The sequence below is a fragment of the Equus przewalskii genome, chromosome X (genome assembly GCF_037783145.1).
Source record: "Equus przewalskii isolate Varuska chromosome X, EquPr2, whole genome shotgun sequence".
In the NCBI taxonomy this organism is placed as follows: Eukaryota; Metazoa; Chordata; class Mammalia; order Perissodactyla; family Equidae; genus Equus; species Equus przewalskii.
The window spans coordinates 40,804,609-40,825,403 of record NC_091863.1 but is presented as its reverse complement, the minus strand read 5'-3'; the positions used below and the strand labels follow the sequence as shown (position 1 = coordinate 40,825,403).

The 20,795-nt window shown below is 41.9% G+C and overlaps 1 protein-coding gene across 1 annotated transcript in view; it reads left to right on the top strand.

The window, feature by feature from the left end:
• The window catches only part of DGKK (diacylglycerol kinase kappa), a 115,752-nt gene extending 102,853 nt beyond the window's left edge, over positions 1 to 12,899 (top strand). The window contains exons 23-28 of the mRNA XM_070604380.1: positions 104 to 264; positions 852 to 993; positions 2,029 to 2,115; positions 5,711 to 5,821; positions 8,108 to 8,225; positions 9,356 to 12,899. Of these exons, the coding sequence (XP_070460481.1) occupies positions 104 to 264; positions 852 to 993; positions 2,029 to 2,115; positions 5,711 to 5,821; positions 8,108 to 8,225; positions 9,356 to 9,435 (699 nt within the window). The 3' untranslated portion in view covers positions 9,436 to 12,899. The remainder of the gene's footprint in view (positions 1 to 103; positions 265 to 851; positions 994 to 2,028; positions 2,116 to 5,710; positions 5,822 to 8,107; positions 8,226 to 9,355) is intronic.
• Positions 12,900 to 20,795: the final 7,896 nt, after the last annotated feature.

Genomic DNA, 20,795 nt, shown 5'->3' with positions numbered 1-20,795 from the left:
TATACCTGCAAATATCAGACTCATAGACAGATCTGTCACATGCCCTCTTAGCTACAACAATGCTGCAGCAATCATTGGAATCTGCCACTATTTTCACCTCCAGGACTTTGAGAACTCAATGAAAATGTGGGAGTACAAGCATACTGAAATTCAAGCTGCCTCTCAACCCCAGCTGGACTCCAAGGAATCTCAATATAGCCTCTCTGATGAGGAGTATGCCCAGATGCAGCACTTAGCTCAGCTTGCAGAAAATCTCATCAGCAGGTAAGTAGACTGGCCCAGATACAGGGCTGAGAATCCCAAGAAGAGATAGAGAGAAGCCGATTTGTGTCTATTGGCTACTGGGGAGCTCTGCCTCAGAAAGGAGTCTTGCCCAGAGCCCTAAAGATTAAAAGGGACCCTGGCAATCCAGGCCGGAAATAGTCTTTGTGCTCAGCAATAAGGCAGCTTGGATCTTTCCCATTAGGCCCAGAGATGAACTTTGATGTCCTCCTGCTGCCCGTGACCCAACAGGACTGAGAATGTTTATCCTTGCCCTTAAATATCAGGAGGGCCTTGGAGTTCCTGGAGTTAGCTGCCCTCCTCTATTCTGGCCTCCCACTCTCCCGAAGCACACAGTATCTAATTCAGGTGAGACAAGGATGGACAAAGGTGAATACCTAGAGAAGAGCAGAAACATTTTCTGGCATAAGTGGCTACCTAGAGACAAGTATAAATAACAGGAGGGAGTAAAGAATCCAATTCAGGGACCCAGGGTTTTCATTTCTACCTTTACTCCAACCCTCACCAGCACCCTAGGCCAGAAGTCCTTCAGAACTCCAGACTCATCTATCGTCCTTGCTTTATTACAGACTTACTGACCTGAGCAAGGTCCACCAGCATGTGTCTGTCCTCATGGATTCTGTGAATGCCAGTGCCAACATCTTGAATGATATATTTCACAGCCAAGACAGTGGCAATGAGGCAGGTGCAGCTTCCTGCACTCCTATTGAGGTAAAGGGAGAAGGGGCAAATAAAGGAAAACAGTCAAATCAAATAGGAAAGGGGATAAAAGAGAAGGAAGGGGAGCCAGAGGCCGGGTGGAGAAACTGGGAAAATGACATGGCAGGAAACTAATGGATAGAGTGGAGGGGAAGGCAGGTATTCCTTGACCTGTTACAGGTCCAGAGTAGCTACGGGGGGAATCCCATAGCAGATTTCATCAGCCTGAGAGCTAGCTCTCTTCTCTGATAGCCATCTACCACACTGGCCTCGGGGGAAAAATAGCCAGTGAATGGAGAGAAACTTGGCCTAGGCCCTTCCTCATCCCAGGTGGATCCCTGTATAACCTGTTAAGGTGACACCTATTAATTGAAACCTGAGCTCCAAGCTGCCTTGGTTTCCCTCTTGAGAAAAAAGTCCAGATTAGGATACTTGATGTTAAATGTGCTGTCCCCTGACTTTACTCACTGCCACAAGCTTTCAGTGATGCTGTTATAAACTAACTTTAATACTAAGCAAACGATACAAAAGGGCCGCATACAGGGTCAGGGTCTCCTAGAATATGGGTTACTTATTTATTCTGGGCCAGATCTTAGTTGGAGGAGATCTGGAGCTCAAGGAGGCCTGGAGTTTCAAGAAGAAGATAATTGGGCCTAATGCCACCTACCATGGGAAAGGTGGTTTTAGCTTAGTGGCAGCAAGTAGCCTCAAATTTACTCTCTGGTTTGCATATTTCTTATTTCCCTATACCCATCCCTATACCCACAGCATTCAATCAATGATGCCAAATGCCAAGTTGTGCTGTGCCACTTCATAGGACACACCAATACAACTGTACCAGTAGTTGACAGCTGGCATCAGTTCTGATTGGTTGATGCCCATGCTGTACGAGTCGTGCTATATTTTGAATATTACTTTTTCACCTACAGCCACATCCTACTAGCCTGCTCCTACCTTCCCATGGAGAAGCCAGCTGCATGCTTACTAACCAAAAACTCCTCTGTCTTTGTCTTTCCCTTCCTTTCTTTTCCTTTCGTCTCCTCTCAGACTCTAAACAGAAATGACGCAGTAGATGTTACATTTAGTCTTAAAGGGCTCTACGATGACACCAAAGCTTTCCTGGATGAAAACTTGGTGAGTGGAGGGGGTTGGAACAAGGGAGGGCAACGTATCCCATCTGAAGATGGTCATGATCTATGCTTGGTTCTAGGGCATTGGAAGACATGTAGGAGCATTTTGGCCAGGTGCTTACCTGCCAGTCCCCGCTGTGTCATCCTCACCCAGGGTTGTCATTAACTGTATTGCTTCATAGGTTATGCTAATCCATAGGGACTACCATATCCTTGAAGAAAAGTCTCTCCCTCTCTGTTGGCAAATGTCTCCTGGGTCCAGACCAGGCTAATCAAAAGTAGGATGTTCTCATCATACCTAATACAGCTTCAGAAGAAAAGGATGGGCTCTTTTGACTGCTTTGTATCTCCCAAGTTTCCACATACCTCTCTCACCATGTGGGAAGACAGTATGAAATAGTGAGAAAAGTTGGAGACCGCTACATTCAAATCCCAAATGTGCCACTTACTTGCTGTATTAGTTTCCTAAGGCTGCTGTAACAAAGTACTAAAGCCTGGATGACTTACAACAGAAATGTATTGTTTCACAATTCTGTAGGCCAGAAGCCTGAAACCCAGGTGTCAGCAGGGCCACACTCCCTCTGACACCTGTAGAATAATCCTTCCTTGACTCTCCCTCGCTTCTGGTGGCTTGCTGGCAATATTTGGTGTTCCTTGGCTTGTAGATGCACTACTCCAATCCTCCATCTTCGTGTGGTGTTCTGTCTGTGTCTCTCTGTCTTCACATGGCCATCTTCTTATAAGGACACCAGTCATACTAGATCAAGGGCCTGCCCTACTCCAGTATGACCTCAGTTTAATAACTAATTACATCTGCAATGACCCTATTTCCAAGTAAAGTCAGATTCTGAGGTGCTTGGGGTTAGGATTTCAATATATCTTTATTTTGGGAGGGAGGTACAATTGAATCCATAATACTAGCTGTGTGTAGTAACTTCACCTTGCTGAGTGTAGTTTCCCTATCTACAAAAGAGGAATTGTAATCTCTACCTCTCCAGGTTGTTGTGAGGATTAACAAACTATTGTATGTTAAGTGCCTAGCTGTGCCTGGCACACAGTGGCAACTCGATAGATGGTAGATTTTATTAGTGGTAGGGAAAATGGATGGAGGCTCAGTTTTTGAGCTACAAAAATAGTTGCATGTTCTTCATAATGCAAAGCCCATAGGCACACTTGGTGAGTGCTCTGATGAGTCAACTGACCATGACCACCCCACTCTTGGATTGGCTGCTAAGGCCCTGAGGCAGGTGTTAGTCTTGCCTCTCATCTAATTAAGTTTTATTTGAAGAGAGGCTTCTGAGTTGACATTGCGAGAACTGCATCTACTCCCCTTTTCCACTTGCACAGGCAGCAGAGTGGCTAAGGCAATCAGGCCAGGCTGTCCCAGCATCTGAGCCCCAAGCTAGAGTCTTTCAGCCTCAGACAGCAGCAACAGAAGTACCTTCTATATATAGGCAGAGCTCAATGGCCTTGCTGGTTTGGGCAGCAGGAAATATAAGAGCTTGGCCTCTCATTGCCACTCAAGATTTCTTGAGGCTCATGGCCTGAATATTGATTCATACCAGCCAACAACCCAAATTGAGTACACACCACACAATATAGGACATGATAAGGAACCCCACACACATGCACATGTCCAAATGAGGCCGGGGGCAGACAGCAGCTAACTAATAATGACCATGTATCTCCAGAAAGGCTATGTCACGGAGGTGGCATGGAGATAAGTTTTCTTTCATTTGGGTGTTGTTATTCCTCCTCTTGAAGGAGGGGGACAGTAAGAAGTTTACTGTTGGCAGAGGGATGTAGACTTATGATGAAGGAAATCCCACCCAGTAACTTCCGCTTTCCTTATTTGGCAATCTCATTGCCAAATAAATATGCTGGGACAGTGATATGTTGGGACAGAAACCAAGAAATGAGCAACAAAATCCTCTGAGTCGATTTGCACATTTACCTCAGATAAGAGTCCTGGACAATGTCTTTACTGGAGCCAGGACAAGAGAATAGAGCATGAGACTCAGGCCCACCAACCTACTATTTTTCAGAGCCTGAGTCTCCAGATGCCAAATAGGAAGTCATTAGGAATCCATTTTATTCCTCTCCTTTTATGATTAGGAATCATTTTCCAGGGCACCAATTTGCTCTTTCTTCTCTGTGGCTTTGGGTTTGACTACCAAACCCCTTTTGAGCATTGCTGGCAAGTATGCCCCTAAGGACTTCCTGCTCTTCCTTTCTTACCTTGAAGTGATGGTCATTTCTACCTGACACCCGCTCTCCCCCATCCCATCGCCATGTGCACACAAATGTCCTGTGCATCTGGGCTACTCTGTACTGTCCTAAATCATTAGTTGTAAAACAAAAGTAAGAGATTATTCGTCAGCACTGACTTATTTCTCTCTCATATCCAAACCCGACTGGACATAACTTCTAACCTCATCCACCTGCCACCCGTTTGTGACAGTTGGCAAGGCTTCATTTATGGCTGGAGTACCAAGTGGCCCATGCACAGCAAGAAGCCATATAAGTGCCAGATTGAAAGTAGAATGCATGCCATGGAGGAGAAGTGAGGCCAAGTTAGGTGGGCCAAGTTAGGGCTCAAGATATCAGCATGCATCTATTTTCCCAGCTCAGTGTTTACTGGAACATGAACTATCTCACCTATGTTGTTGGTCTAGGACTTGGTTTGTCTGAGTTGGAGATGGTGCCAGAAGAATCTATTTTAAGTCTCCCATGGACTACAGATAGTTCATCCTGTGGGTGCTGGGAGTTACTAGGGAATGCTTAAGCTATGTTTCCTGAACCTGTGAGACAAGTCATCTGGAACTCATTTCTTAATGAGTGAATAACTAGGGGCTAATGCACAGCCTGGGGAGGCAACCCCTCTTTGCCAGGAAGGGAAATTTTGAGCCAATCTCTCTCTAGCCCTCTCCCTGCTTCACAAAGCAGCCTTTGAATTATGCTAACTGTGTAGTAAAGATCTCCCCAGCATCTGGCCACCTCACATATCCTTTCTGCGACAATGTGGTTTAGAGGCTAGCTATAGAATTAAACATATGAGTTCTGTCTAGCCATGTGATCTTGAGCACTAAATTTCTTTAAGTCCGTTTTCTCACCTATAAAATGAGAACAACAGTACCTTGTAAGGTACTGAAAACTTATTGGGAAGATGGGATGAAATCATTTACGCACAGTGCCTAGCATAAAGTATGTGCTCGAAAATTGGTAGCTGTTATTTAGGGGGTCACTTAGATGCCGGCAGGGACTTGAGGGTCAAGGGTAGGACCCTTGTCCTGGACCCTAAGCTGTAGGGGTATAACTCAGTGTTAGTTGACACTGGTCAAAGGGCCTTTCTGCTTGCCAAACTATGAGCACACCCAGCCCCAAGGAAAGCCTCACCATCTGGTTGTTTCCTGGGTCTGCCTGTTGGAAAGAAAAGAGCTGGCTACACTTTCCTATGACCCCAAGGTCAAAGGAGATGCAAATTGGCCCCCTGTGATCTCATGGCCTCTAGCAGGGACTGGGATTAGGGGAGAAGGCAAGAATCTATGAAGGCAGGGTGCTAGGTGTTGGACACTCACTCTTTTTCCTGTCTTCACCAGCTGAGAAATGCTGAGGATGAGGCCACACTACAAACCGCCCTGGATGCCATGAATAAGGAGTTTGAAAAGCTATCCAAGATTGACTGGATGAATTCAATCCTTGTTCCAGAGGTATGTGACCTGGGGATTGAAAAATAAAGGGGAAGAGGGATTCTTCCTTGGTGCTTTACCTTCCAGTGTGGGCCAGGACATAGTGACTGATGTAACAGAGGGAGTCCAGTAGTGGCTTTCAGCTTGAGCTTGATGGAGACTTCTCTTCCCATGTCCTCATCATAAGTAGACAGGACAAGGAAGAAAGCACACTGAAAAATTAGATGGCCATGGGAAAGTAACCAGAAAGAAGAACACTCCGTGGCAGGAGATGATTGGGAAAGAATGAGCAAGATTGTTTTTTTTTTTTGTGCTGTTCTCCTGGCCACAATTCCCCTTCCCTTCTCAGTATCTGCTGCCAGGACTGAATTTCATTTGGTAACTACCATTATGGCCATACCAGTTGTTTACAGCCAACATCTGTTCTTAATGGTTGGTGCCCAGACCATACTGGTGGTTAAATCTTCCAAATATCACCTCTCCCTGCTGCTTCCCGCCCCTCCCACCCCCCTGGGAGGATATCAGGCTCTCTCGGTGCCTTCCCCTAGCAGGTGTGTGGCTTAAAAGAAAATCAAGCATGGCAGCAGTGGCTCCAATGCAGCTGTAGGGACGCTGTCATTTGTGGACAACTCTCAGTGCTTTCCTGTGATCAAAACATAATCTCATTTCATAAATCGAATGACCCAAAGATGTCCACCTGTCACTAGGTAAATTATTCCCCTATGGTCTGACAGCGTTTTTCTTTATCTCTCTCCACCATGGAACTTCTCATTCCAACCTGTAGGAATCTCTGGTTCCCTTACTCATTATACCTGTTTTCTGGCTCCATACACCACTTATATGCACGTGAGTAAGCCTTACAGGCATGTTTGGACTAGTGCACCAATCAGGCTACCATTTAAGAAAAACAGCTGTATACAAATTCAGGTCTTAAAGGATTTAATAACTTTCTCATATACCTTTGCTGATCTTGATCAGTAGCCCTCTGGGGAAGGAAAACATGCTGTTATGCAGAAAAGGAAGCAAACTCTTGTAGTACCCCCTTTCTATTATTACTCAGTTCAGCTATATCTCATCAAGCTCCTGAGCTACGTGAATGGGCTGGATATTGAGAGAAATGAGACAAACAGTCCATGCCCTGAGGTCTCAATATATGAGTCTGCCTGACCTAGGGCATAATCTCTTTTCTGGGCTTCAGTATATCCATAAAGATGAAGGAGTGAGGCTCTAAAGAAGCAGAGTGGATTCAAAGAAAGCCAGGAAGATGTTGCTCATTCACTTGACACCAAACTTGCTCATCTTAAGGCCACAGAAGATTCAGATCCACTTTGGTGGGGAAAAGCAGTTTGGAAATCAATTGTTCATTGGACTTTCCAAGGCTTAGGCTGAGCAAGAAGGTCCTGTGCCCTTCCTTTAGGTTTCTTCTGAAAGGCGATTCTGAAGGCCAGTGTACGTAGCATAGAGGAGAGAGGGTAAGTGGGAGTCAGAGCAGGAAGAGGAGGAGGACAGGTTTACACCCTTCTTCTAATGGAAGAGATCGGAGGTATAAATCATCTTGAAGAGAAGAAAAGCCCAAAGTTTCTTGGAATGTGTTTGGCTGGGTTTTCTGGCAATGAAGTTAATCTTGGAATTATGTTTTACTGAGACCAGTAGTAAAACAAGACACTTTAGAATGAGCGAGAGGACTGGGAGGCTCAGCTGGAATTAAAGAGCCTGCATGATTTGTATAGCAGAGAACCCACCCACATCCATAATCAACAGCAATGTGTAGAGAAGCCTCTTTGCATTTCAGATAGGGAAACAGGTGGCCTGGAAGGCAGGTTCTTCCCTATTTGAAGGTATTTGGCCAAGGGAGTGAGTTGGGGCTCACCAAACCGTATGTCTAAAGGCAGGGGTGCTTTTTTCTAACTCATGCAGAGGTGCTATATGGGCTAGCAGTGACCCTAGCAATCTCACCCTAATCCCTAGCCACATGACCTCAGGTGACATAATTGAACTCTCTGAACCTCGGCTTCCTCATTTCTAAAGTAGAGATGATAATAGCCACCTTCCAAGGTTGTCTTGGGGCTTATATGCGAGCATTTATTAAAGCATCTAGCAACGCACCTAGCACAGATCTTGAGAAAGATTAGTTACCGTTCTAGGTCACAGGGCTAGTGATTAGGGGTGTCTCCCACAGCTGGATAGATAGCAGATCTGCCTGCTTTCTGCAGTCATCCTTGTTCACCATCTTGCCAGGCCTCTAGGAATTATTTCTGAATGTTAGGCAACTAACATTGTGACCTTCCTCTTGCTGTGGTTTTCCAGGATAAGTCTTCAGACACTGACAGTAGAAAATTGAAAGTTAAGTTCCCCAAATTGGGGAAGAAGAAGCTAGAAAAGGAAGACAAGCCTAAATCAGGCCAAAGAGTTCGGAGTTTTATTGGTAAGTCACCCCCACAGGGATAGGGGTCATGAAGATTTCCCCAGCAGCCTGGGTACCTCCTAGAGACCTAAAGCTCCCGTTAGAAATGTTCCCAGGTATGGTGGCGATGGAGGGAGGAGGAGGCAAGCTGGGAGCTAACCTTAAGCAATGCCAAGCAGTCTCTAGGACAGAGTGTGAGTTAGAAAGTGACATGGACGTTGGTATGGGGAGAACCTGAGAAGGAACCTTGCTGTGTGGTCTCTGATATAGACAGCTGAAGAGAAAAATGAGAACAGGCAGTTACTTTTTTTCTGCCTGACCCACTCTTGTCCTTAGTTGATAAGGTATAAGAAAATAGTGATCCTTAGATCTCTCTCCCAGTCAAATTCAACTACAAGCTTTTGGCCCTGCTCCAGAAAGCAGTATTATTTGAGATGGGTTGGGGGTGTCAGTGCTGAGCACCTACAGGCTCAGAAACAGGTTACGTGACTTATCTAAACACGTTTATTCCCTATCTGTTATAGTAAGTCCCTGGAAATGCAAAATTTCTATGTTTCATTATTTGACTTTTGGTTCCATCCCTTCTTCAGAATTGGACTTAAGCATTACTGATATGTCAGTGGGGCTCAAAAGGTTCTCCTAGAGTTGTCAGTTATGCCAATTCTGATGTCAATGGGCTCTCCTAAATTTTGGGCCTAGACAACCTGGAAACTTGAGAGATATAGCAATAGTGGACATGGGGGAAAAGGGATGGAGGGTGGTGGTTTGTTTTGTTTTTGATGAAGTGAGAGTTTGCACAGATGCCAAAAGAGAATCTCCTGGACCAAGCTGTGTTTCCTCAAGTTTGCTTCAACTGGTTTGATTCCCTAAGATTCTGCCAGGTGGGAGACCATGGTGTTTGAGACATTTTCTGAAGATTCTAAAGGGATCAATAGCAGTTCCATGGATTATCAGGTTCTGAGAACTCATCTCATTTGTGTTTGGCTCACATAGTGACAGCTAGTTTTCTCGGATGGTTCAGAAATGGTTGGTACAATAGGAACAAACCAGTCTGTCCTCTAACGGACTGTTTGCTCTCTTTACGGTCAATACATTTGGGCATCTGGCAATGTGCTGACCTCATTATTTCTATACTTGTTTTCTCTCTGAAGGAAATTTGTGGCATCGCAGAAATCGTGAAGATGAAGCAAAAGATGATGAACCTCCAATGTCATCAAGATCTCAACTGTAGCCCTTGAAAGCTGGAAGGAGAACTCAAAATGTTTAGAAACTCTTGAAACCTCAATACAGGCTAGACTACATTATTTCAGAAAAAAATGAGCACCACCAAGAAAGATCCTCCAATTCTTTACACTAATGCATTTTTCCTGGACTCAATCAGGTCTCCTTAGAAGTTTACATTTTCTCATTGGCCAAAGATTCTTGTTTCGAGTTGTCTTGTTCAGTTCTTCTTCTCTTTGTGCATTTTGAGCAACCACAGTATTTAATTGGGATAAGCTCTTTATGAATGGCCTGGGATCTACAAAGGATTCAAGGAAGTTCACCTCTTTAGGGAGTTTGTGAATGGTTTTCTCTGATGGGCAGAGAAACTGTTGATGCTTGGGAATGAATGAAAGAAAGAAATACTCTCAGGGAGATGAGAAGAGGGTCAGGGCAGCCAAGCTTGGTTGTGTTTCTCCCCTAATCCCTGCCAGTTGCAACTTGCAACTTCAGGAGGTCTCTCCTAGTTGGCTTATTAAGATGAGAACTAGGTCTTGGGGGCTTATCCACTTATCTGTTACAATCATCACCATGTGAAATTTTTTCTTGTACACGGGATGACCGCTCTCTCTGCAAACCCTTTGTTTTTCCATGTGTGCATGTATGTCTTTGCATATGTCCGGGTGGTGCTCTGGTGGCTGGGTGGGCCCATTGGTTGGAACTCACTCCTATGGCAACCATATAGGCTCCTACTGCCTTGATCCTAGCCTGCATGCCTCCATGGAGTGTTTGCCTGAATTCTTGCTGGATTTTTTAACTAAATGTTTTGCCGCTGTGCTGCAGTATAGATTATGTATAGAGACATAAAGATGTATATATAAATATATATATTTTTTAAGAACTGAAAATACAACTCGACATCTAAGTGACCCTATAATTTATTGTGCTAACCAAGGAATCCCTCCCCACCCTTATCCCATCCCCCACCCCCATTACCCTACACATACAAACATATGCCTCTACCAACTGCCCTAGTTCTTGGTGGAGCTTCTAATCTTTTGGTGCATTTTCAGTGTCTTAGAAGTGGTTGGGATCCACCTATAGCCCAGCTGATTCTGACGCCCCCTTAAAATTCTGAGCCAGGCCATGGAAAGGGGAACAAAAACACCAATGCCCTAGAGAAAGGGGCTAAGCTGGCATGCTGCCCTTTTTTCTCTATTTGTCCTGGACTCTACATCAGCAACTGCCCCAGCCTGTGCTGTCCCCTTCCCCAATAAAAAGACTATATGGAGCAATCAGGCCTTGAACTCTGTGACTTAGATGCAAGTCACAGCCCAGGCCCTTCCCCACAAGCCCCATCTTGGCCTGCATCTTCTGGACAAGCGGTTGGGTCAGTCCCCAAATCACCTTTGAATTTCCCATCTTGCTCCTTTCCTTTGAGTACAGAGGGACATTGAAAGTGACCAGAAAGAACATGGGCCTGGGAAAATGGAGGCTAAAAGCCTCTGTTTTTCCCCTGGTTCTTCTTCCAAATTTCTCATGAAAACAAACTAGGCCAAAATTGCTCCAAATCCCAATTAGCATTTTTTTGGAATGCCTGCTCCCAGTCAGGGAAATCTAATCAAACTCCAGTGTCCAGACAGGTTCTCTCTGGTCTGCCTTGTATCCCCACCGCTTACCCCCAACTCGTTCCTTTGGGTAAGTGTCCCTTCCCACTTATTAACAGAAAGCCAGAAAACTGGCCTCTCCCTACTTCTCAGGCAAACTCAGCGTGCTCAGTTACCTGACTCAGTCCAATGGCTGGTCCATCGAGGTGCACAATCCAGACTTCAATCACTGGTTCTCAACTCTGGAACTCCACCAGCCTAGCCCACTTAAACCAGCCACCTGTGTTCCACCTCTGCAGGGGTGAGGAGAAAAATACTAACAAGGGGATAGTCCCCAAACGTCTGGTTGTTATGCCAAACAAACAAAGAAGTCCTAGCTCTACAACTAGGGAAGAAAGTTAATGGAAAAAGATGAGAGAAAACATTTACAATTTAATTAAGCATCAGCATATGCTAACTTTTTCTACGTATCTAAGTGGGGAGTGTGCTGTTGCTATGTACTTTGGCTTTCTTTGCATCACTCTTTCTTCCCAGGAGGAGGTATTAGATCAAATCAGCAAGGTCATCATGGCAGCCCGACTTGGCTCTTCTGTGGCTGCACGCACACTCACAGAGTTGGGAACCAAGTTGCATTTTCCTCAGTAGAACATTTTCCAAAATGGAAAATTTCTAAATGAGCAAATTTAAGGAAACAGAAGGAAGTCCTGGGAGAGGGTAGGTAGCCTCATCTTGGCAGTGCCTAAGCAGGGCTGTGTCTTGTAATTATTTTTATCACCAATGATAGTAAACTGTAGTAGGACTCCATCTTTTGTGCTTTCTTTGCTGACTTGCTATACATCTTTGTACATTGTAATGCTACTGTTGCTCTGTTGTACCATCTGTATTCCCTTTCACCCACCCTGTCGTCCCACCCTGAGTCAGAATGATATTGAATGAAACCACTAGGATTGGGGCTGGAGTCAACTTATGGAATTGATAAGTAATAAGGCCCAGGAGCAGGTGTGGTTTGCTAAGTCACTTGGTCACCTCCTAAATTGCTTATGTACCAGTTGCTTCCCAAAAAGAAAGACAGCTTGCTTAGCACCTGTTCTTGCATGTACTAGCTTGGAAATAAAGCAAGATGTGGGGAATCTCTTTCTCAAAGGAGTTGGCTTAGCCTCTAGAAGCATAAGCTCCTTTCAGGACATCATTGTTAAGTACTTGCAGTAATACCAGTGCTCAGGTGATGGGACCAGACACCAAATATCCATTTCAATTATGTTCAGAGATGCCATTAAGAGCCAAAGTTCTGGGGTTTGGTTGCATCTTTGGTAGCACTTTCTGAGGAATTGACTAGGTGGGCAATTCCTGGCCAGAAGAACAGTGGGGAAGGAGAACACCAGTGGACTTGGACTGCCATCAACTGCTTCTGGTGTTAATACAGGTCAGCAGTTATCAGTCCCCTCTCCAAAAAAGACCTGTGCTGTGTCCAAAAGGGCAGGGGAAGAATATGGAAAAGATTTTCAACTTAATAAATTAGGTTAAATGTTGATCAGAAGAAACAGTTGGGGTCAACATCATCCTCCCTCAGGACACAAGCAGAAGAATTTTAGTTTCATAAAAGATAGAAACTAATACCAAAGCAACCAAACCCCTTAGCACCATTCCATCCTGTAAAGAACCTCAATTGGCTATATGGTTTGTGGAATTGCATTTGTCTATTTGCTAATCCGTAATCCATGTTGTTTTCTGTTCTGTGTTTCTTTTGTTTCCTCAGAGGCCCCTGCAAATAAGCGGCAGGGCCAGGGGCTGGTTGGGGGAGGAAGCTGGGGCAGTTATGGGGTAATAGAAAAAAGCCGAAAGAAAAGGTCCACAAAGTGTGCCTATTCCTCCTCCCCCCCAAAATGGAACACCGGTCCTCAAAGTTAATAAAGTTTTGCTTCTTAAAATATTTTAATAAATAGATAAATGTAATCAACACCAATGTCTCATCATTTACCTCGGCATGGAGGGAGTTGAATGGTGGTGGAAATAAGGGGTGGGCTTGGGTGGTCATCCAAGCTCTAAACAAGCCACATGCATGTAGGGATGGCAGGCGAGGGAGGACAGCAGCAGCACAAGCCAAGACTCTTCATCAGGGTGATTATAACACTAAAAGGGCTGCCACAAAAAGCTCTAAAACTTACCTGCAACTCAGGACAATCCTTTTGGGAAATACCTGCCATTGCACTTGTTCTAGAAGCCAATTCTCTGCAGGATTCAGATTCAACAAAATGAATTAGTTACTAGGGAGGTGAAGTGAGGTAGAAGAGTACAGCCCAGACTGCCAAATAGGTGCATAGGTGCCGGCCCTGCAGCCGAGTGGTTAACTTCGCACGCTCCACTCCAGCGGCCCAGGGTTTTGCTGGTTCAAATCCTGGGCACAGACATGGCATCACTCATCAAGCCATGCTGAGGCAGCATCCCACATAGCACAACCAGAAGGACCTACAACTAGAATATACAACTATGAACTGGGGGGTTTTGGGGAGAAGAAGAAGAAGAAGGGAAAGAAAAAGAAGATTGGCAACAGCTGTTAGCTCGGGTGCCAATCTTAAAAAAAAAAATAGATGCATAAATGCAAAAGGCACCTTGAGAAACTTTTGACAATATAAACTGCTCCCCTAACACATCACATACTCCTCCTCCCTCCAGAAGGTTTTGAGATGGGAAGGAGTATTCTGTTCAGAGACAAAATTGGTGATGCCTGGAATCAAAAATGGTTCAATTTCTGGGCCAGCCTCGTGGCCGAGTGGTTAAGTTCGCATGCTCTGCTTCGGCAGCCCAGGGTTTCACCGGTTCGAATCCTGGGTGCGGACATGGCACCGCTCATCAGTCCACACTGAGACGCAATGCCACACCTAGAAGGACCCACAACTAAAAATACACAACTATGTACCGGGGAGCTTTGGGGAGAAAAAGGAAAAAATAAAATCTTTAAAAAAAAAAAAAGGTTCAATTTCTGCCCTAACAGTGACTGGGAGAGGCAGTTATTAGTCACATTTAATAGGTGGGCAAATGAGACTGTACTAGATCAGGATTCCAAAAAATGCAACACCAAAGTGAGAACTCAGATCTTCTGTATCCTTGCCTTTCAAATACTAAAAACTGTCTCTTACTTAGAGACAAAACAGTTGTGACCTTCAGAACCACATTTCAGCCTACGCCCATAAAAACTACATTCTTAGGCTTTATGAGGGAAGCAGACTTGCTGTTGAGGAGCTACCACCGGGGTGGGCCCTCTAATTCATGTTAGGAAGTTTACACTCCATCCTGTAAGCGAATGAAGGACCATCAGAATTGAATGTGTCTGTTTTTTAAATTATCATAAAATAAAATCTTTTTTTTTCTTTTGATGTATAATTCAGTGAAGGTAGACATTCGTGTAACCACCGCCACTTCAGGACCCAGAACATAAATCTTTCTATCATTCCTTTCTAGCCACACCTTAACTCTACCTCTAACCACAGATCTATTTTCCATCCCTTCAGTTTAGTCCTTTCAAGAATGCCATAGAATATGTAACCTTTTGAGACCAGCTTCTTTAACTCAGCATGCCTTTCGGATTCTTTCAAGTTGTCATGTGAATCGATACTGTTTCTTTGTATTGCTGAACAGGATTCCATTGCATGACTCTACCAGTTTGTTTATCCATTTACCCATTGAAGGATCTTTAGGTTTCCAGTTTTGGGCAACCATGAATAGAGCTGTTATAAACATTCATTTACAGGTTATTGTATTCACTACTCTGGGACAAATACCCAGAAGTGGGATTGCTGGGCTATATGGTAAATGCAGGTTTAACTTGATAAGAAACTTCCAAACTATCTTCCAGAGTAGCTGTGCCATTTTACATCCCAAACAGCAAAGTTTCAGAGTTCCACTTGCTCCACATCCTTAATAGCTCTTGAAATTCAGTAATTTTTATTTTAGCCATTCTAACAGGTGTTTAGTGGCATCTCATCATAGCATTTCCATAACAGCTAATGATGTTGAACATCTTTTTTTTTTTTTTTGGAGGAAGATTAGCCCTGAGCTAACTGCTGCCAATCCTCCTCCTTTTGCTAAGGAATGTTGGCCCTGAGCCAACATCCATGCCCATCTTCCTCTACTTTATATGTGGGACGCACACCGCAGCATGGCGTGCCAAGTGGTGCCATGTCCACACCCGGGATCCGAACCGGCGAACCCCGGGCCACTGAAGCAGAACACGCGCACTTAACTGCTGTGCCACCAGGCTGACCCCTTAACATCTTTTTATGTGCTTATTTGTCATACTTAAATCCTCTTTGGTGAAGTTTTTGTAATTGTGTTTTTCATTTACTCACTAGTTGAGTGTTCAGAATTCTTTACATATCTCAGATCCAAGTTCTTTGTCAGATATATGATTTACAAATATCTTCTCCCAGTCCATAGTTTGTCTTCTCATTCTCTCAATTTCTTTCAGAGGAAAAGTTTTACATTTTTATAAAAACAATTCATCATTTTTTTTCTTCTATGGAGGGTGCTTTTCATGTCACATCTAAGAATTCTTCCTTTAACTTAGTGGTTCTCAACCAGGGTGACTTTGCCATCCAGGGACATTGGGCAATGTCTGGACACATTTTGGTTGTCACAACTTGGAGGAGCAGTGCTTACTGGGATCTAATGGGTAAAGGCCAGGGATGCTGCTAAATATCCTACAATGCACTTCCCACAATAAAGAATTATCTGGCCCAAAATGTCAATAGTGCTGCTGCTCAGAAACCCTAATTTAACCTCAGGTCACAAAGATTTTCTTTTATGTTGACCTCTAAAGATTTTACAGTTTTATGTTTTAATTTTAGATCGATGACTCATTTTGAGTTAATTTTTGTATAACGAATGAGGTTTAGATGAAGGTTCATTCTTTAGCATAAGGATGTCCAAATGTTCAATAGACCATATACTAAAAAGACCGCTTTTATCACTGAATTGCTTTTGCACCTTTCTCAAAGATCAAACAGCCCTAAATGTGTAGGTCTATTTCTGAACTCTCTATTCTATTACATTGTTCTCTTTCTCTTTCCCAATACCAAACCATATTTATTACTGTAGCTTTATAGTTAGTTTTCAAATGGGGTGGTGTGATTCCTCTAACTTTATTCTTTTTCAAAATCGTCTTAGCTAGTCTAGTTCACTTGCCCATGTAAATTTTAGAATCAGTCTACCTATATTTACCAAAAAATCCTGCTTGGATTTTGATTGATATTGAGTTATATCTACAGATCAATTTGAGAAGTGACATCTTTACTCAATTGACACTTCCATTCCATGAATACAGTGTCTTTCAATTTACGATTTCTTTTATTAGAGTTTTGTAGTTTCCACCACACAGATTTTGTCAATGTTTTATTAGATTTACGTCTAAGCATTTCATTTTGGGGAGTTATTATAAATAGTATTTTAAAGTTTTAATTTTCTTCTACATTGCTACTATATAGAAATATGATTGATTTTTGTGTGTTGACCTTGTGTTCTGTGACCTTGCTAAATAAGCACATTAGTTCTAGGAGCTTTTTGTAGATTCTTTGAGATTTTCTACACATATAATCATATCATCTGCAAAAAAAGTCAGTTTTATTTCTTTCTTTCCAATCTGTACTCTTTTTATTTCTTTTTCTTGTCTCATTGCACTGGATAAAACTTCTGGTAAAACATTGAACAGAACTGGTGAGAATGGACATCTTTGCCTTTCTCTTAATCTTAGGGGAAAAGTATTCAGTCTTTCACCATTATATATGATGTTACTACGTAGATTTTTGGAGACAACCTTCATCAGGTTGAGGAAGTTTCCATCTATTCTTAGTTTGTTGATCATTTTTATCATGGCTGAATGTTGAATTTTGTCAAATGCTTTTTTTTGTGTCAATTGATACATGATTTTTCTTCTTTGAACTGTTAATATGGTTGATTACATTGATTGATTTTCAAATACAGAACCAGCCTAGCATTCCCAGGACAAACCTCATTTGTTTGTGGTATGTTATTTCTGGATTGGATTTGCAAAAGATCTTTGAACCTATGTTTATGAGGGATATTGCACTGCAATTTTCTTTTTTCATACTGTCTTTGTCTGATTTTGGTATGAGGGTAAAGCTAGCCTCATAAAATAAGTTGAAAAGTGTTTTCTATTTTCTAGAAGAGATTGTGTAGAATTGGTGTTAATTCTTCCTTAAATGTTTGGTAGAATTCTCCAGTGAAAGCACCTGGTAATGGAGATTTCCTTTAGGGGAGGTTTTTAACTATGAATTCAATTTCTATATTAGCTATAGAACTACTCAGGTTATCTATTTTATTTTGGATGACATTTGGTAGTTTGTGGTTTTCAGGAAACTGGTCCATTTCATCTAAGTTGTTAAAAGTATGTGCATAAAGTTAGTCTTAGTATTGCCTTAATAACCTCTTAATGAATGTGAGGTCTATATTGATTTCCCCTCTTTCATTCCTGATATTGGCAATTTGAATCTTCTCTCATATTAATGTGTTTAGCCTGGCTAGAAATTTATCAATTGCACTGATCTTTTCAAAGAACCAGTTTTGGATTTTGTTGTTTTTCTCTGTTCTCTGTTCATTTTTTTCAATTTCATTGATTGTTGCTGTTTATCATTTTTTCCTTCTGCTTGATTTGAGTTTCTTTTGTTCTTTTTCTAGTTTAAGGTGGAAGCTTAAGTTATTGATTTCAGATCTTTCTTGTTTTCTAATAACAGCAGTTAATGCTGTAAATTTCCCTCAAGTCACTGCTTTTTGCTGTATTCAACTAATTTTGATATACTATATTTTCATTTTCACTCTGTTCAAAATATTTCTAATCACTCGGGATATCTCTTTGACCTATGGATTATTTAGAAACGTATTACTTAATTTCCAAGTGTTTGGCGATTTTACGATTATTCTTCTGTTATTGATTTCTAGTTTAATTCCATTGTGGTCAGAGAACACGCTCTATATGATTTCAATGATTTTTCATTGGTTAAGCCTTGTTTTATGACCTAGGATACGGTCTATCTTGGGGAATGTTCCATGTGTACTTGAGAAGAATGTGTACTCCTGCTGTTGTTGGGTATTCTATAAACGTCGCTTGGATTCAGTCAATTGATGGGGTTGTTCATTTCTTCAACATCCTTTCTAATTTTGTCAGCTGGTTTCCATCAATTACTGAAGCTATAATTGTAGATTTGTTCATTTCTTCCTTCAGCTCTGTCAGCTTTTGCTTCTTCTATTTTGGGTCTCTGTCATTAGGAGCAAACACATTTAGGATTGTTATGTCTTCTTGGTGAATTGACACTTTCATCAATATATAATGTCCCTCATTAACCCTGGCAATTTTTTTGCTCTGAAGTCAAATCTGTCTGATAATATAGCCAATCCGACTTTCTTTTGATTAGTTTTTGAATGGTATCTGTTTCCATCTTATTGCTTTTAACCTATCTATATAATTATATTTGAAGTTTCTATAGGTGGCATATGGTTGAGTCGTGTTTTTAATCCATTCTGACAATCTCTGTTTTTTCATTGATGTGTTTATAGCACTTAATATAATATTGATAGGACATGATTTAGGTTTTCCATTGTACTATTGCTTTTCTGTTTGGTCTCTCTGATTTTTATTCCTCTTTCCCTTTTCCTGCCTTCTTTTGGATTATTTGACACTTTAATATATAATTTTAATTTATCTATTGTGACTTTGACATCACTTTGTATAATTTTTTTAGTAGTCACTCTAGGGATACAAAATACATACTTTTTGTAGCCTATTTAGAATCAGTATTTTACCAATTGTATTGCACTGTAAAAACCTTATCAGCATATGGAGCCCTTAACCCTCTCCACTTTATGCTGTCATTGTCTTATGTATTATATCTACATACACTGAAAATCTCAACAGAAAATGTTGTAATTTTTGTTTTCAATCAAAACTCAAGAGAAGAAAAATAGTCTATTATATTTACCCAAGTATTCACCAGTTTTGTTGTTCTTCCTTCATTCCAAATATTCCAATTTCCCTTCTGGTATCATTTCATTTCCATATGAAGAAATTCCTCTAGCAATTCTTTTTCAGCAGGTCTGCTTATGATGAATTTTCTTAGTTTTCCTTCATCTGAAACTGTGTTTTAAATTTTACTTTCATTTCTGAAGGATATTTTTTCTAGATATTGAATTCTAGGTTGACGAATATTTCATCACTTGAAAAACTTTGTGTTGCCTCCTCCTGATCTACAGTTTCTGATGAGAAATCTGCAGTCATTCAAATTGTTGTTCCCCTTTCTTTCTGGATACTTTCAAGTTTTTTCTTTGTCTTTATTTTTCAACAGTTTGATTATGATGCATCTATCTATGGGTTTCTTTTGGTTTATCCTGGTTGGGATTTACTCATTTTCTTGAATCTATAAGTTGGTGTCTTTCATCAAACTTGGGAATTTTTCAGCCATATTTCTTCAGAGATTTTTTTCAGCACTACTTTCTCCTCTCCTGATGGAATGCCAATGGCACGACTGATAGACCTTTTATTATTGTCCCACATGTACCTGAGGCACTGTTTATTTTTCCTCCAATCTTTTTTCTCTGTTGTTCATATTGCATAATTTCTATTTACCTACCTTCAAGTTTACTGACTCTTGCTTCTGACATTTCACTTCTGCTATTAAGTCCGTCCGGCGAATTTCTTTTTTTAAATTTCACTTGTATTTTTCAATTCTGAAGTTGCCACTTGGTTTCTACTTCTTTATATCTTCTATTTATTTGATGAGACTTTGTATTTTAACATTTGTTCCAAGAGTGTTTGTGACTGTTCATTTGAGATTTTAACAGTAGCTGATGTAAAGTCTTTGTCAGATAACTGCAACATCCACATCCTTCTGTCACTGATATCTTGTCTTTTGCTATGCAAGTTGAGATGTTTGGTTCTTTGAATGCCTGGTAATTCTGGAGTATATCCTGGACATTTTGAATATGACATTATAAAGCTCTAGGTCTTGCTTAAATTGTATGGAAAACATATTTTTGCTTTACCAGTCAATCTGATTAAGTTCAGGCCACACATTCCCACCAACCTTCTATGGGCTGATGGTCCAATGTCAGTTCAGTTTTTAAAGACTTTGCAGTGTTATTCAGATCCGTCTGGTGTGTATTTCACTAAGTGGTCAATCTGGAACCTAGATGGATGCCTGTTAGCTCAGTTCTCAAATTCTTGGTATGCTAATTAGGATCTGATCAACACATGCACAGGTTAGTGGTGCATATCCAGGAACTCATAAAAAAACTTCATGGGGTCACTTTCCTGAGCGCCTACCTCACATCCTCCCCATTACACTCCTAATTCCTGGGACTTCCCTTTCACTCCTCTCATTGGAAATTGTTCACTTCTGCAATTGTGCCACACTGGAGGCAAGCAGTGGGAGGAGAGAGAGACAAAAATGCAACAGTGGTAGCTGTGCCCTCTTGTGGCCACAGTTCCATCAAATAGAGATTAAGGATCCTCTCCCAAGAGTATTGGTTCCTGAAGGCTCCCATTACTACCACTGTTGCTGCCACTGCCTGACTGCCCAGGGATTGGGATGTGAGAGAAGAGAGGAATAAAGAAAAAATGGGGGACTTTCCACCATCTCACTTCTTAAGCCAGAACAACAGGGCTTCTCCTAGACCTCTCTGTCTGTACCACACTGCTCACTTCCAGGTTTCCAGCTGCATTAAGTTCAGGTTGAGGAATCCAAGACGTGGGGGAAAAAGTAGGAAACTCACCACTGGT